The sequence below is a fragment of the Microcaecilia unicolor genome, chromosome 3 (genome assembly GCF_901765095.1).
Source record: "Microcaecilia unicolor chromosome 3, aMicUni1.1, whole genome shotgun sequence".
NCBI classification, from domain to species: domain Eukaryota; kingdom Metazoa; phylum Chordata; class Amphibia; order Gymnophiona; family Siphonopidae; genus Microcaecilia; species Microcaecilia unicolor.
Window position 1 is genome coordinate 170821165 of NC_044033.1, and position 18099 is coordinate 170839263.

At 43.3% G+C, this 18099-nt stretch overlaps 1 protein-coding gene across 7 annotated transcripts in view; it reads left to right on the forward strand.

Moving 5' to 3' along the window:
- Window positions 1–18099, forward strand: part of LOC115465822 (utrophin-like) — a 1296369-nt gene that overhangs the window by 1258544 nt on the left and 19726 nt on the right. For all 7 annotated transcript variants that reach the window (XM_030196568.1, XM_030196575.1, XM_030196573.1 and 4 more), the window contains one exon: window positions 1621–1707. In XM_030196568.1, the coding sequence (XP_030052428.1) occupies window positions 1621–1707 (87 nt within the window). The remainder of the gene's footprint in view (window positions 1–1620; window positions 1708–18099) is intronic.

Sequence of the window (18099 nt, forward strand, 5' to 3'; positions counted from 1 at the left end):
ATGAGACATTGTGTTTTGTTTTGTTTTTGCGTTGAGCTTTAGTTGGAATGCATCTGCCCATGAGTTCATTCTTTGGAGGCTGTGTTTGATTTCATTTGTGATTTCTGTTAGATCATGTTTGAACGGGATGTAGATTGTGACATCATCCGTGTAGATCTAAGGATTGAGGCCTTGGTTGGATAGCGATGTGGCCAGTGGTGTCATCATCAGGTTGAAAAGGGTTGGTGAGAGCGGCGATCCCTCGGGTACTCCATATTCAGGTTTCCATGGTGATGATGTATTCGAATTAGATATCACTTGGTATGTTCTTGCGGTTAGGAAGCCATTGATCCATCTTAGTATACTTCCTCCAATCCCGAAGTATTCTAGGATGTTCAATAGTATTTTATGGCTAACCATGTCGAACGCGCTGGACATGTCAAATTGTAGGAGAAGTATACTGTTGCCAGTTGCAATTGTTTGTTTGAATTTGGTTAGGAGAGTGATTAGTACTGTTTCGGTGCTGTGGTTGGATCGAAATCCTGATTGTGATTCATGTAGTATTGAAAATTTGTTTAAGTAGTCGGTAAGTTGTTTGGTTACCATACTTTCCATTAGTTTTACTGCCATAGGGATGGATGCTACCGGGCGGTAGTTGGTTATGTCATTTGCCTTTTTCTTTAAATCTTTGGGTATTGGGATGAGTAATATATTTTCTTTATCCTTAGGGAAGAGTCCATGTTGTAGCATGTAGTTTAGGTATGACGTGAGGTCTATTATGAAGCGTTGAGGGGCGGATTTTATTAGGTTGTTGGGACGTATCAGTTTGCAGTGGAATTTAGCAAACCTGGTGATTGCTTGGGTGACGGTTTCGTCCGTCAGTCGATTGAAGTTTGTCCAGATTCGGTCTGCTGGGTATTCATCGGTGATTGGGTCCAAGCAGTTAATGAATTTTTCGTGGTCAGTGGTAATGTGGATCGTAGTTTTATAATTTTCTCGTTGAAGTATTTAGCCAGGCTATCTGCTGATGGGGTGTCTGTGGTAACCGGTGTGGTGTCAAGTAGTTTGTTCATGAGTTAGAAAAGTTTATGTGTGTCTTTGTAATCTGGCCCTATTTTGGATTTGTAGTATGACCTTTTGGTTTGTCTTTTTATATATTTGTATTTTCTTTGCATTTGTTTCCATGCATTAAGTGTATGTTCATCTTTCATTTTTTTTCCATGCTCATTCAAGTCTCCTTACTTGTGTTTTTAATTTTTTCAGTTCTTTGTTAAACCATGGTATAAATAAATACATGCATACGTAAATCTGAGCAGATTCTTCCTGAAGTCCTAGATTCATGCACTACTTCCAGAAGTGAATTTGCTTATCTGAGCTTTTGGTATATTTGACAAGCATTTCTAACTCTAAATTGATATGAAAGGGAAAATGGCTATTCATTGTGTTTGGAGGGTTCTCTGCTCCCACAGTTGTTTATGAATTATGAAATGTGAGTTATGAAATGATGAATTATTTAGGTTTTTGTGGTCTTTGCTAAGTTTAAGTACAAAACATCATTTGAGCAGGATGTTTGGCAAGCTTTTATTTTGGAATCTTTTTCTTTTATTAAATCTGATTCTCATCTGTTGGTTTTGCCTCTAGATGAATTATTGGTCCTACCCCATAACACTAGCACAGATTTAACAGATGTCATGGAGCAAATCAACAGCACATTTCCAGCTCCCAGCTGTAAGTATTAAAGAGGATAAAATATTTATCTTTTCTTTCTTATTTCTCTTCTCGCCCTCTTCCCCCCCCCCCCCTCCTATTATTGCTGGGTGAGATAACAGAAAACAATATAGAAAAGTGGTACACAGATTATTTCTAAATAAATCATATGCTGCACTGGCAAAGAAGAATGAAACTAGACGCTGATAAGATTACATCATTGAGATGGAGATGACACCGTAATTGTGCTCATTGAGAGACCGTGCAATATACAGCATGTGATAAACTAGAACCTAATCAAATAATGGCTTTTCTTTGGTAGAGAAAATTATTCTTGGTAATGTGTCCTGCAGCGAGAACAACATGATGATGAGCGTTTTGTTCAGCAGCACAAAGGGAATGAAAATTAAAAGATGATTCAATCTAACTTTGATTTATGATCGAAAGTTGTGAATTGCAGTCCAGTTGGAATTTTGGTCATGTCCAGGTTCATGATGAATGAGATAACAAAGTAGATTGTTTCTTGCTGACATTCTTCCCCCATCAATTGCTTCTAGTTTGAGGCTGTCAAAGAGATGTTAAAAAAGAAACTACAGAGAAAAGTGAAGAAATGTTAAACTAAGTGCATGTGGACTGCCTAGGGGTCCTACATATTAACATTCAATAGTGACAACTCATGAATTTAGGGGAGGAATTGTATATATGGCACTGAGCGTTAAGCACTACTTCTGCACCAAAATGTTTGGCGTAATAAAGCAAAATAACAGATGCAAGGCGCCAAAATGTGGCAAAAACAACAGATGCATGTAAAAACACACGCATCCATTTATAGGATAGCTTGTAAATATTTCGGTGAGTATCTGCAAAGGGGGTGTGGCCATGGGAAGGGCGTGGGCGGGCCAGGGGCATTCCCTTAGAACGCATTCAGTGTTATAAAATTTGGGGGGACCGTGCCCAACTTGTGCGCCTGGATTTGCAGCTGGTTTTAGTTGGTGTAACTCCTTGTGACCAGAGTTGAGCGCAGGGAAAGGACTCCGATTGCTACATCCATGATTCCTTTGATAAAATCACCAACCAACGACGCCAGAGAATAAATAAAACAAAAAAAAACCCCAAATCTCATCTAGCTGACGAATCTGGAAAAGCAAAGAACGGAAGACCGACAGAACTCATACAGAAGGTATCACACTGCAGCTAGAACAGTAATCTATATGCCTCTTAACTGCTTGCATTACAACTCATAGCCTTGAAACAAGATCTATAATGCTTTTAATGATTAAGTACATAAGTAGTGCCATACTGGGAAAGACCAAAGGTCCATCTAGCCCAGCATCCTGTCACCGACAGTGGCCAATCCAGGTCAAGGGCACCTGGCACGCTCCCCAAACGTAAAAACATTCCAGACAAGTTATACCTAAAATGCGGAATTTTTCCAAGTCCATTTAATAGCGGTCTATGGACTTGTCCTTTAGGAATCTATCTAACCCCTTTTTAAACTCCGTCAAGCTAACCGCCCGTACCACGTTCTCCGGCAACGAATTCCAGAGTCTAATTACACGTTGGGTGAAGAAAAATTTTCTCCGATTCATTTTAAATTTACCACACTGTAGCTTCAACTCATGCCCTCTAGTCCTAGTATTTTTGGATAGCGTGAACAGTCGCTTCACATCCACCCGATCCATTCCACTCATTATTTTATACACTTCTATCATATCTCCCCTCAGCCGTCTCTTCTCCAAGCTGAAAAGCCCTAGCCTTCTCAGCCTCTCTTCATAGGAAAGTCGTCCCATCCCCACTATCATTTTCGTCGCCCTTCGCTGTACCTTTTCCAATTCTACTATATCTTTTTTGAGATACGGAGACCAGTACTGAACACAATACTCCAGGTGCGGTCGCACCATGGAGCGATACAACGGCATTATAACATCCGCACACCTGGACTCCATACCCTTCCTAATAACACCCAACATTCTATTCGCTTTCCTAGCCGCAGCAGCACACTGAGCAGAAGGTTTCAGCGTATCATCGACGACGACACCCAGATCCCTTTCTTGATCCGTAACTCCTAACGCGGAACCTTGCAAGACGTAGCTATAATTCGGGTTCCTCTTACCCACATGCATCACTTTGCACTTGTCAACATTGACTTCATCTGCCACTTGCACGCCCATTCTCCCAGTCTCGCAAGGTCCTCCTGTAATCGTTCACATTCCTCCTGCGACTTGACGACCCTGAATAATTTTGTGTCATCGCGAATTTAATTACCTCACTAGTTATTCCCATCTCTAGGTCATTTATAAATACATTAAAAAGCAACGGACCCAGCACAGACCCCTGCGGGACCCCACTAACTACCCTCCTCCACTGAGAATACTGGCCACGCAATCCTACTCTCTGCTTCCTATCTTTCAACCAGTTCTTAATCCATAATAATACCCTACTCCGATTCCATGACTCAGCAATTTCTTCAGGAGTCTTTCGTGCGGCACTTTGTCAAACGCCTTCTGAAATCCAGATATACAATATCAACCGGCTCCCCATTGTCCACATGTTTGCTTACCCCCTCAAAAAAATGCATTAGATTGGTGAGGCAAGACTTCCCTTCACTAAATCCGTGCTGACTTTGTCTCATCAGTCCATGTTTTTGTATATGCTTTGCAATTTTATTCTTAATAATAGCCTCCACCATCTTGCCCGGCACCGACGTCAGACTCACCGGTCTATAATTTCCTGGATCTCCTCTGGAACCCTTCTTAAAAATCGGAGTAACATTGGCTACCCTCCAGTCTTCCGGTACTACACTCGATTTTAGGGACAGATTGCATATTTCTAACAGTAGCTCCGCAAGTTCATTTTTTAGTTCTATTAATACTCTGGGATGAATACCATCAGGTCCCGGTGATTTACTACTCTTCAGCTTGCTGAACTGACCCATTACATCCTCCAAGGTTACAGAGAATTGTTTAGTTTCTCCGACTCCCCCGCTTCAAATATTCTTTCCGGCACCGGTGTCCCCCCCAAATCCTCCTCGGTGAAGACCGAAGCAAAGAATTCATTTAATTTCTCCGCTACGGCTTTGTCCTCCTGATCGCCCCTTTAACACCATTTTCGTCCAGCGGCGCCCAAACCGACTCTTTGGCCGGTTTCCTGCTTTTAATGTATCTAAAAAAATTTTTACTATGTATTTTTGCTTCCAACGCTAATTTCTTCTCAAAGTCCTTTTTGCCCTCCTTATCTCCGCTTTGCATTTGGCTTGGCATTCCTTATGATCTATCCTGTTACTTTCAGTGGTTCTCTTCTCCACTTTCTGAAGGATTGTTTTTTGGCTCTAATGATTTCCTTTATCTTACTGTTTAGCCACGCCGGCTGACGTTTAGTCTTTTTTCCCTTTTTTCTAATACGTGGAATATAATTTGTCCTGAACCTCCAGGATGGTGTTTTTTAAAACAGCATCCACGCCTGATGCAAGTTTTTTACTCTGCGAGCTGCTCCTTTCAGTCTTTTTTTTACCATTTTCTCATTTTGTCGTAATCACCTTTTCTATAGTTAAACGCTAGCGTACTTGATTTCCTAGTTGCACTTCCTTCAATACCCAATATCAAAACCGATCATATTATGATCACTGTTATCAAGCGGCCCTCGTATCGTTACCCCCTGCACTAGATCATGAGCACCACTAAGGACTAAGTCTAGTATTTTTCCTTCTCTTGTCGGCTCCTGAACTAGCTGTTCCATGAAGCTGTCCTTGATTTCATCAAGAAATCTTATGTCCCTTGCGTGTACAGATGTTACATTAACCCAGTCTATATGCGGGTAATTGAAATCCCCCATTATTATTGTGTTGCCCAGTTTGTTTGCGTCCCTGATTTCCTTTAACATTTCCGCATCCGTCTGTTCGTCCTGGCCAGGCGGACGGTAGTACACTCCTATCACTATCCTTTTCCCCTTTGCACATGGAATTTCAATCCACAGTGATTCCAAGGAGTGTTTTGTTTCCTGCAGAATTTCCAATCTATTTGATTCAAGGCTCTCGTTAATATACAATGCTACCCCTCCACCAATCCGATTCACCCTATCACTACGATATAATTTGTACCCCGGTATGACAGTGTCCCCACTGGTTATCCTCCTTCCACCAGGTCTCAGAGATGCCTATTATATCTAATTTTTCATTTAGTGCAATATATTCCAACTCCCCCATCTTATTTCTTAGGCTCCTGGCATTCGCATATAGACATTTCAAACTATGTTTGTTGTTCCTAAGTACATCATGCTTAGTACTTGACAGTATTAATTGGCAATCTTTTGTCTGATTTTTATTGTTATTTAAAGATACCCGATCTACTACAATCTCTTTTGCAACCTCACTATCAGGATACTCTATCTTCCCTGTTATGGTGATATCTTTGAAAGATACCTTATCCCGAACCATGCTCTTTTGAGCGACTGTCGGCCTTCCCCCCATTTCTAGTTTAAAAGCTGCTCTATCTCCTTCTTAAACGCCGATGCCAGCAGCCTGGTCCCACTCTGGTTAAGATTATTGCACATCTGTAATTTAAACACCTGTTAAAGGCTTGCTAGGGTTTATTAATAGCATTATATTGAAGCAAGATCTGCACTGCTTAGACTGTATCACTTATATTGTACTGCGTATACTGTTTATACTGTGCACTGCTTACTGTTTAAGTTACATTGCTCACACTGTACTTCTTACACTATATTGCCCATACTGTACCGTGTATACTATACAGCTTACTGTTTATACTGTACTGCTCATACCGTACTGCGTATACTGTACTGCTCATACTGTACTGCGTATACTGTACTGATTACTGTTTAAGCTGTACACGAACCACAGCCAACATGAATACCAAAAAACTATTCATGATAATCTACTTCCTCCCCCTAATCTACCACGCATGGACCACTCCCAACCTAAACAACAACCTACCCACAATACACAAACCCTATAGACAACCCATCTACAACTCACCAGACCAAAGGAATAACAACCAACTAAAGGAAAAACAAATACATACGGAAATAACCAACAGAAAGGGAAGAAAGGAAAGAACAAAACCAAATACCAAGAAAACAGGCAACTAATAAAAATTTAACACATCCATGGCCCGGATCGAACCGTACCATACAATCCAACTGGGATACGCAAACGCCAGATCAATAGTAAACAAAACAGCGATTATAACAGACTGGATCACCACAGACAAACTTGACCTCCTATTCATCACTGAAACCTGGATCCACGACACTAATGATCCCATAATACTAGATTTATGCCCACCAGGATACAAAATTACCCACTCGACAAGAAACGGGAAAAGAGGAGGCGGTATAGCCATAATATACAAATCCGAGTTCACTATCACTACTACAGCTGAATCCATCCTACCTCAACTTGAAATTGCATCGGTAAGAATTAATCACCCAAACCTACAGGAACACCTTAACGTAATCCTACTCTACAGGCTGCCCGGAAACTGGCAAGACACTCAAACACACCTCATGGACTTCATCTTGAACACATGTATCTCTACCTCAAACCTAATCATAATAGGCGATATTAACCTGCACTTGGAATATCCTACCTTAACAAGCACCCAAAAATGCAAAGAATTCCTATAATTATGGGACCTTCACGTACCAAATGCACAACCAACACACATCAAAGGACACACACTAGACATTATCGCATATAAATTCGATCCAGACTTAAACCTTATACTAGCAGATACAAAATGAATACCCACACCATGGTCAGACCACTACAGAGCATACATGTCCCTCCAATGGCGAACGAAAACCACAATCAAAAAACAAGAACGAAAAACCTACACCACGAGAGGAAAAATAGGACCTGGTAATATTCTGGCAACAGATCTACTATAACGGATGGACAGCAAAGGCAGACACAACCAAATTCCTCCTAGATTGGGACGACAGATGCAGAACAATATTAGACAACATTGCCCCGACTCAAACCAGAACCTCGCACAGAAAGAACTCAATACCATGGTTCAACGAAGAACTGAAAAAACTCAAAACACAAGTTAGGAAACTAGAACGTGCATGGAATAAAAAGAAAGACGATCCCACACTTAATGCTTAGAAACAATTCCGAAGAAAATACAAATACACCATAAGACAAACCAAAAGACTATACTACAAAAACGAAATTGGACCAAATTACAAGGACACACACAAACTCTTCCAACTCGTGAATAAACTACTAGACACCACACCAGTCACGAACAACAGCAAAGACACACCAAGAGCTGATAACCTCGCAAACATAGGCGGTCGGTGGCCCAACTGTTTGGGGAGGCTAAAGGGGGCGGGTTATGGGTGGTACCAGGGGGCGGGGCTTACATCCATAATTGTCCGACAACACACAGGAAAAATAAATAAATAAAAGTAAAATAGTCGCAATTAATACCTTTAACAATTCAACATCAGATCCTCCAAAATATTATAAAACCATGTCTGATGTTATGACAAACAAACTAAAATGAATTTAAAGTGTTGATGTCACCTTAGTACGGCCAACACACAATCTTTCCACTGCAAAACACTATACACAAACTTGTGCAAAAACACACTCAGAAACTTACCAAATCATAACAGCACTAATTCCAAGGACAGGACGAGCTACAATCTTATGCATGGAAAGGCAGCACTGTAATTACACCAGGCTCTAAAACACCAATACACTACCTAGTGAAAAAACCAAAACCAAAAGGGTTGCAAATAGTACACGCTAGCAGAATGCTGCACCTTGATCACACATGAAAAACACATGACAACAAATATGACAAAAGGAACTAGAAATCAAAATATATGAAGGCAAAATATTGAACTGGAAAATTACCTCAAGAAGTCAGACTTGGCATGCAGCAGTACTAGAGAAATTGAAACTTACGTGCAAAATATCACAGATACACATTTCCAAAAGCTGACATATTCCAATTAATACATTCTGAATAAAATACTTTTTTCTACCTTTGTTTTCTGAGCATTTAGTTTTTCTATTTGCTTTGGTCCCAGTGTCGTCTGTTTTATGGTGTCTTCTTTCCATTTGATATTCTTTCACTCATCATGTCCACCATCCTCCTGTGTCCTTATGCGTTCTGTCTACCATCTGTGGCACCCTGTCCCTATCCTTCCTCCAGTTGCAGCATCTGCCCTCAAAGCGTTTCGATCCAGTCCTTAAATTCAGCAATTTCCTCTCCATCCATATTCAGCATTTCCCCTCACTCCCCTCCCCTCCATTCATCCATCCATGTCCAGCAACTCTTCTCTCTCCCCTGCCCTCCCCTCCATTCATCCATCCATGTCCAGCAACTCTTCTCTCTCCCCTGCCCTCCCCTCCATTCATCCATCCATCCGTGTCCAGCAACTCTCCTCCCTCCCCTGCCCTCCATCTATATCTAGCAAATCTCCTCTCTCCCCTGGTCAGTATCCCTTTTCATAGAGATGCATGAACATGTGACGGTCCACTTAGAGAACTCTTGTGGACTCCAATTTCCCCCAGAATGAATGGTGATAGTGGTATTTCCTGCCCCAGACCCCCATGATTTCATTCACCCTATTCTGTTTTCCTAGGGCCTCCAACAAAGTCTTTACCAGTAGACAAGGCAGCAAATACAAAATGGGACCAGATGCCATATCAGGGGACGAGAGATTGGAACTGTGAGGTTTGGGGATATGTAGAAAAAATGATCTTGTATGTTGGCATTGGCAATCCCCCTTTTTACAGCAAAGGATCTCCTGTGGCCTACAGTAACCAGCAACATTTACCCGGGCAATTATTACAGGGTCGGGGGGGGGGGGGGGGCAGTACGTAGAACTCTTTGGCATTAAAATTGTCACATTGCAGTTTAATGCAGACTTTTTGTTTTGGGGAGGGGGGCTGGAACTTTCTTCCAGGCCATTGGTCTGTGGGAAGGTTGAGCTACCTTCGGCCTGTCAACCGAATGCAGCCTGTCATTGAATTTTATTTGACCCTCATGTGTGCAGAGCCCAAGTCTTAGTTTGCCTGCGGTGTATGTTTCTCTGGGTGAGTGATTCTTTACTATCTACTTTTTGGCATTCCTTTCCATTTTGCTCATGTTATTTATGAGCCACTACGACCTTTGAGTAGTATACACAAAAAATGTCATAAACCAGAGTTTTCTATTTGAAGATCAATGTATAGTAGCGGGGATACTTAATATATATAATTATTGTTCCCAGCTGTATCAAATTCTCAAATCCTCAGAGTCACAGTTCTATGTAGCACATATTCAAAAATGTAATAAGTTAAAAAATCTCACTTCTTATCCAAATGTTTATTTAAATATCTTCCACAAAATTATAATTGTCATTGATACTTTCAACACTGGTTTGTCTACTTCCATATACAAAAGATTTTTCTTTTATCTTGACTTTAAAATGTTAAAACTTGAAAATACTCTTAGACATGATTGACATTTATCTTCGGGTATTGCAAAGTATGGACGCAACAACCAACATGCGTCATGTTTTGCAAATGCTGCCTCAGGGTGTGGTCCAACAAAGCTATAAAAACAAAGTCACAAATCAGTATTTAATTATAATTGTGCTTAAACTAGATTTATGTTTAGCAAAACAATGCTTACCTTATTAAGTGTTTGTTGCACGTACCGCATCAATACCTGCCTCATGCTTTCTCTAAATTAATTGTCATATTTACAAGGTGCAGCTCAAAAGCACGGTAATTAATTGAAATTTTCAAATAGAAGGACCATATATTGTAAAATATGTGGCGACTAGTAGTTAAATAATATTGTAAAGTGTCCCAAACAAAAAAATCTCTTATAAGCTCTTAAATTTACCAAATAGCACTCTTAAATAGATTTAAGCAGGAGTAACAGTGCATCAAACTTTAATCATGCAGTGAGAAAACTTATTTTTATATTCTTTTTTGGGGGGTCATCAGATCTAACTGCAACTTAAACCATCGGAACACAGTGTTCCTTGGTCCATTGAGTAATGGATGTAATGCAAATCCTCATAGGACCACCCTTACTTCAAACAGTGCGTAGTATCAACTTATTTCAAAAACATATATGTGATAGGCATAACCACTTATCTTTTTCCATTGTTTTCTTATTATTTTCTCTCATCATTTTTATCAACGACACCAATTGGCAGCACTTTTAACCAAAGGGGGGCACTGCAGTGGACTTCACAAATTGCTCCCAGGTGCATAGCTCCCTTACCTTGTGTGCTGAGCCCCCCAAACTCCCCCCCAAACCCACTCCCCACAACTGTACACCACTACCATAGCCCTTATGGGTGAAGGGGGGCACCTACATGTGGGTACAGTGGGTTTATGGTGGGTTTTGAAGGGCTCACATTTACCACTACAAGTGTAACAGGTAGGGGGGATGGGCTTGGGTCCACCTGCCTGAAGTGCACTGCAGTACCCACTAAAACTGCTCCAGGGACCTGCATACTGCTGTCATGGAGCTGGGTATGACATTTGAGGCTGGCAAAAAATATTTAAAAAGTTTTTTTTAGGGTGGGAGGGGGTTAGTGACCACTGGGGGAGTAAGGGGAGGTCATCTGGTCAGTTCAGGCACCTTTTTGAGACTTGATCGTAACAAAAAATGGACCAAGTCGCCCAAGTGCTCGTCAGGGATGCCCTTCTTTTTTCCATTATCGATCGAGAACGCCCATATGTTAGACACGCCCCAGTCCCGCCTTTGCTACGCTTCCGACACGCCCCCGTGAACTTTGGTCGTCCCCATGATGGAAAGCAGTTGAGGACGTCCAAAATTGGCTTTCGATTATGCCGATTTGGGCGACCCTGGGAGAAGGACGCCCATCTCCTGATTATTGTCGAAAGATGGGCGCCCTTCTCTTTTGAAAATAAGCCTGCTTGTGAACTAAATTTAGAGCTTGATTTATTTATTTTAAAAATTCTTAGGCAGATCACAGGGTAACATAAAAAGAATAATCACAAAAATATACAACACAATCAAAACTTTAAAAGAGCACACCTATTTATAACATTCCACCAAAGACTACTGAAAAAAAGAAAAGTTAAAAATTATTCTTCTGATAATGACTGGTGGGATTAATAGCCTACAGAGAACCAAAGACATTTATAACAGGGCATACCAGCCCTGCGCAGAAAGAAAATAAACTGCCCTAGGGAAAAGGGGGAGGAATGCTGGCTTCGGCCTAACCCCTGGTAAGCCTTTCCTCAGCTGAGAGGTGCCCAGCTCTACCACCGGCTGCCTTTCAGGTGCTGTGGAGGTCTTGTAGCTCATCTGCATATCCTTACAGCCTTCTCCGGGGTGACACCCAGGTCCACTCCGATCCATTCAGGGCCTCCGTTCTAGGTGCCCAGCGCTCCCACCAGGTGCTGTGGAGGACTTGCAGCCCTTCTGCATTTCCTCACAGCTGTATCCGGGGTGACTCCAGGTCCACCCCGATCTTCCCAGGGCCCTCGCTCCAAGTGCACAGAGTTTCCAGGTGCTTTTTGGCTAGGATCAGGCGACCCTCAGGGGAGGAATGCTGGCTTCGGCCTAACCCCTGGTAAGCCTTTCCTCAGCTGAGAGATGCCCAGCTCCACCACCGGCTGCCTTTCAGGTACTGTGGAGGACTTGCAGCTCATCTGCATATCATTACAGCCTTCTCCGGGGAGACATCCAGGTCCACTCCGATCCATTCAGGGCCTCCGCTCTAGGTGCCGCGCATTTTTCTCTTTACATCTAATCTTCTTCCCAGGTGCTAAAGTACCTCAGTCGTTTATGGCCCCTATTCATATTCTCTTTCTAGCCCTGTCCCTTCCTAATCTTTTCCCTCACCCCCTACCTCTCTCCGCTACAGGAACTCACTGCCCATCCATCGACTTCATCACCTCACCTTCTCTCCTACCCTCTTCCTCCCTCTTGGCTTTTAATCTCCGTCTCTTTCTCCCCTCCATTTTGCCTTCCCCATTCCACCTAAATACCTCTCGCCTTCATGGTCACACATCTCCTACTCTCCTCCGCTCTCTTTTACTCCTTCTCTTACTCTCAGCCGGTGACTTCAATCCCAATCCTGGCCTCCTCACCAACTATTATCCCAACTCTACAGATCTCACCGCGACCTCTCTAACCTCATCTCTATTCCTCTACTCCCCTCCTCTTCTCTGCCCTTCTCTTGCGCCCTATGGAATGCCCGCTTTATCTGTAAAAAACTCCCCTATATCCAGGACCTCTTTATCTCGCGTCACCTCCATCTGCTCGCCATAACAAAAACCTGGCTCTGCCCTGATGACTCTGCTTCAGTCGCAGCCCTCTGCCATGGCGGTTATCTTTTTTCACATACTCCTCCCCCTGCTGGTCGCGGGGGTGGTGTTGGACTACTTCTCTCTCCCTCCTCCAGATTTCAACCCCTTCTTCCACCTCAATCTCACTGTTTTTCCTCCTTTGAAGTCCACTCTATTCGCCTTTTCTCTCCTCTGCCTCTTCCAATAGCAGTCATTTATTGTCCCCCTGATAAGTCCCTTTCATCCTTTCTCAGTGACTTTGATGCCTGGCTTGTCTTCTTCCATGATCCTTCCTCCTCCTCCTCTCTCATCCTTGGTGACTTTAATATTCCTGCTAATGATCCTGCGAACTCTTATATTTCCAAGTTACTCGCTTTAACATCCTCCTTTAATCTCCAACTATGCTCCACCTCCCCCGCTCATCAAAATGGTCACTGTCTTGGTCTCATCTTCTCCTCCAACTGTTCACCCTCTAGTTTCCTTGCCTCTAATCTTCCCCTCTCTGATCACCATCTTATAACTTTCACACTTAAATCTCCTCCCTCCCAGTCCCGTCCTATCTTATCTAATTTATCTAGGAATCTTCACGATATTGACCCTTCATCTCTACCCTCCCATGTTTCAAACCTCCTTTCTAGTGTGGCACCATCCACGTCTGTCAACGAGGCTGTTTGTTCTTACAACAATACTCTATCCTCTGCCTTAGACACTCTTGCACCTTTGATGACCCACCCTATAAGGCGTACAAAACCCCAGCCTTGGCTGACTTCTAATATCCGCTACCTATGTTCCTGTACCCGCTCTGCCGAACGCCTCTGGCGGAAATCTCGGGCCCTTGCTGATTTCTTACACTTTAAGTTCATGCTGACCTCCTTCCAATCTGCGCTTTTACGCGCCAAACAGGATTATTATATCCAACTGACCAGCTCTCTTGGCTCTAACCCTCGACTTCTCTTCACCACATTGAACTCTCTCCTGAAGGTGCCCCCTCCCCCAACTCCCCCCTTCATTATCTCCTCAGACCCTTGCTGAATTCTTTCACGACAAGGTTCAAAAGATAAACCTTGAATTCTCTACCTCGCCACCTCTCCCTCCACTAGTCCGTTCCCCTCTCTCTCCTTACCCCCATTCCTTTTCCTCCTTTCCTGAAGTTACTATAGAGGAAACTACACTTCTCCTTTCTTCCTCAAAATGTACCACCTGTTCCTCTGATCCCATTTCCACCCACCTTCTTAATGCCATCTCACCTGCTGTTATTCCTTTTATCTGTCACATTCTCAACCTCTCACTTTCCACTGCAACTGTCCCTACTGCCTTTAAACATGCAGTGGTCACACGTCTCCTTAAGAAGCCTTCACTTGACCCTACTTGTCCCTCTAATTACCGACCCATCTCCCTCCTCCCTTTTCTCTCCAAATTACTTGAGCGTGCTGTTCACTACCGCTGCCTTGATTTTCTCTCCTCACATGCTATTCTTGACCCACTACAATCTGGTTTTCGCCCTCTCCACTCAACCGAAACTGCGCTTACTAAAGTCTCCAATGACCTATTACTGGCTAAATCCAGAGGTCTCTATTCCATCCTCATTCTTCTTGATCTTTCCGCTGCTTTTGACACTGTCGATCACAGCATACTCCTCGATACCCTGTCCTCACTTGGATTCCAGGGCTCTGTCCTTTCCTGGTTCTCTTCCTACCTCTCCCTCCGCACCTTCAGTGTTCACTCTGGTGGATCCTCTTCTACTTCTATCCCTCTGCCTGTCGGCGTACCTCAGGGTTCTGTTCTTGGTCCCCTCCTCTTTTCTATCTACACTTCTTCCCTTGGTTCATTAATCTCATCCCATGGCTTTTCCTACCATCTCTATGCTGATGACTCCCAAATCTACCTTTCTACCCCTGATATCTCACCTTGCATCCAAACCAAAGTGCTTGTCTGACATTGCTGTCTGGATGTCTCAATGCCACCTGAAATTAAACATGACCAAAACCGAGCTTCTCATTTTTCCCCCCAAACCCACCTCCCCACTCCCCCCGTTTTCTATTTCTGTTGATGGCTCTCTCATTCTCCCTGTCTCCTCAGCTCGAAACATTGGGGTTATCTTTGACTCTTCGCTCTCCTTCTCTGCTCATATCCAGCAGACCGCCAAGACCTGTCGTTTCTTTCTTTACAACATCCGTAAAATCCGCCCCTTTCTTTCCGAGCATTCTACCAAATACTCATCCACACCCTTGTCACCTCTCGTTTAGACTACTGCAATCTGCTTCTTGCTGGCCTCCCACTTAGTCACCTCTCTCCTCTCCAATCAGTTCAAAACTGCTGCCCGTCTCGTCTTCTGCCAGGGTCGCTTTACTCATACTACCCCTCTCCTCAAGTCGCTTCACTGGCTCCCTATCCATTTTTGCATCCTGTTCAAACTTCTACTAACCTATAAATGTACTCACTCTGCTGCTCCCCAGTATCTCTCCACACTCGTCCTTCCCTACACCCCTTCTCGTGCACTCCGCTCCATGGATAAATCCTTCTTATCTGTTCCCTTCTCCACTACTGCCAATTCCAGACTTCGCGCCTTTTGTCTCGCTGCACCCTACGCCTGGAATAAACTTCCTGAGCCCCTACGTCGTGCCCCATCCTTGGCCACCTTTAAATCTAGACTGAAAGCCCATCTATTTAACATTGCTTTTGACTCGTAACCACTTGTAACCACTCGCCTCCACCTACCCTCCTCTCCTCCTTCCTGTACACATTAATTGATTTGATTACTTTTTTTTGTCTATTAGATTGTAAGCTCTTTGAGCAGGGACTGTCTTTCTTCTATGTTTGTGCAGCGCTGCATACGCCTTGTAGCGCTATAGAAATACTAACTAGTAGTAGTAAGTAAGCTGTTAGTAGGAGCCAGCCTGTATTTTTGATAGGTCCCTGAGGATGGGTTTCCAAGAGAGAGCAGGGCAAGGGTCTGTTCTGGCCTCAGCTGGGTGGAAGAGCTAGACAGGAAATTTAAAAGCCCTACACTGCAGGATACTTGGGAAGCTGAAAATGAGAAACCAAAAAGGAGTAGAGATGGACAAATAGCCTTTCAATAAAATCCAAAACAAGGCTCTCAAGGATAAATATGGATTTATTTATTAAAGCAGCAGTATTAGAGGACTCGTTGCAGTACTCAAGAACTTGCCAAGACGCTTGCATTGTTTTGAGCTTGCCAGCCAAGGTTTCTTTGTTTTTTTTATAACATTCAGTAGTTCTATCAATTGCTGTTCCCCTATGGGTGCTTTTAAATACTCGGCAATAGAGGAGGAGGATTTAACAAGATTATATGACTCCTGAAGCAGGTGTGTTCATGCCAAAACACGACTCCATGTCGAATCCTTGGGTACTGCAATGACTTCTCTAATATTGCTGCACAAAACATGTAGAAAATAGATGTTTTCAAAAAAAATATATCCATGTTTATCCTTGAGAGCCTCGTTTTGGATTTATTGAAAGGCTATTTGTCTATCCCTACTCCTTTTTGCTTCCTTGGACTTGTTTGTAAGACTGTTTCCTTCTTTTTTTGGTGTTACTTGGGAAGGAGAACATGGGCACGTTTCAGAGTAAAGCCCACTATTTAAGTCTTTGTTTACCTGCTCAAGGAACCAGGGAAGGCTAAACTGTGGAAGCAAGTAGACTGGGGAGTGCACTTATTTCTTGTAAACCAGTTACCCTGCGCATATGTGTCTAAATTTTAACACATAAAGGACTCATTAATATAAATGGTGCCAAATTTGGATGCCAAAAAAATGCACACTAACCAGCTTATAATTGAAAAAGAAAAACGCCTATATTGCGACCCAAATCGGGAGATAGACGTTTATCTCACAAAAATGAATAAAGCGGTATAATCGAAAGCCGAATTTGGACGTTTTCAACTGCACTCCGTCGTGGATGCGGACAAAGTTGATGGGGGCGTGTGAAAGGCATGGTGAAGGCGGAACTGGGGCGTGGTTATCGGCCGATCAGAGATAGGCGCCTTTCGCCGATAATGGAAAAAAAATATGCGTTTTTAGCAAGAATTTAGGGCACTTTTCCTGGACCCTGTTTTTCCACGAATAGGGCCCCAAAAAGTGCCCTAAATGACCAGATGACCACTGGAGGGAGTCGGGGATGACCTCCCCTGACTCCCCCAGTGGTCACAAACCCCCTCCCACCACAAAAATATGCAGTTTCACAACTTTTTATGTTCACCCTCAAATGTCATACCCACCTCCCTGGCAGCAGTATGCAGGTCACTGGAGCAGTTATTAAGGAGTGCAGTGGACGTCAGGCAGGTAGACCCAGGCCCATCCCCCCCCCCCACCTGTTACACTTGTGCTGGTAAATGGGAGCCCTCCACACCGCCCCCCAAACCCACTGTACCCACATGTGGGTGCCCCCCTTCACCCCTTAGGGCTATAGTAATGGTGTAGACTTGTGGGCATTGGGTTTTGAGGGGGATTTGGGGGGGCTCAACACCCAAGGGAAGGGTGCTATGCACCTGGGAGCTCTTTTACCTTTTTTTTTTTTTTTTGTAAAAGTGCCCCCTAGGGTGCCCGGTTGGTGTGCTGGCATGTGCACTACGACTCCTGGCCCCTCCCACGAACAAATGCCTTGGATTTATTCGTTTTTGAGCTGGGCGCTTTCATTTTCCATTATCACTGAAAAACAAAAACGCCCAGCTCACAAATTGTCGAATAAAACATGGACGTCTATTTTTTTTCGAAAATACGGTTCGGTATGCCCCTTCACGGACCCGTTCTCGGAGATAAACGCCCATGGAGATAGACGTTTTTGTTCAATTATGCCCCTCCACGCGCTCTTCTAGAAATGGCGCTCAAAATTGGGTGCTGTTCATAAAATAGTTCTCAGCACTGGGATCAGCACCCAGTTTTGAGTGCGAAGGTTTACACCAACTGAACCCTGGTGTAAATCCCTGCATCTGAATTAGGCGCTGATTCCCCGAATTCTACAACACTGCTCGCAAATCCTAGAAATGCCCCAACCCTCCCATAGCCATGCCCCCTTTTCAGATCCATGTGAAAATTTTATATGCAGATCTTTATAGAATAATGACTGCAAAGATGTAAATTCCAGTTATTGTCAAT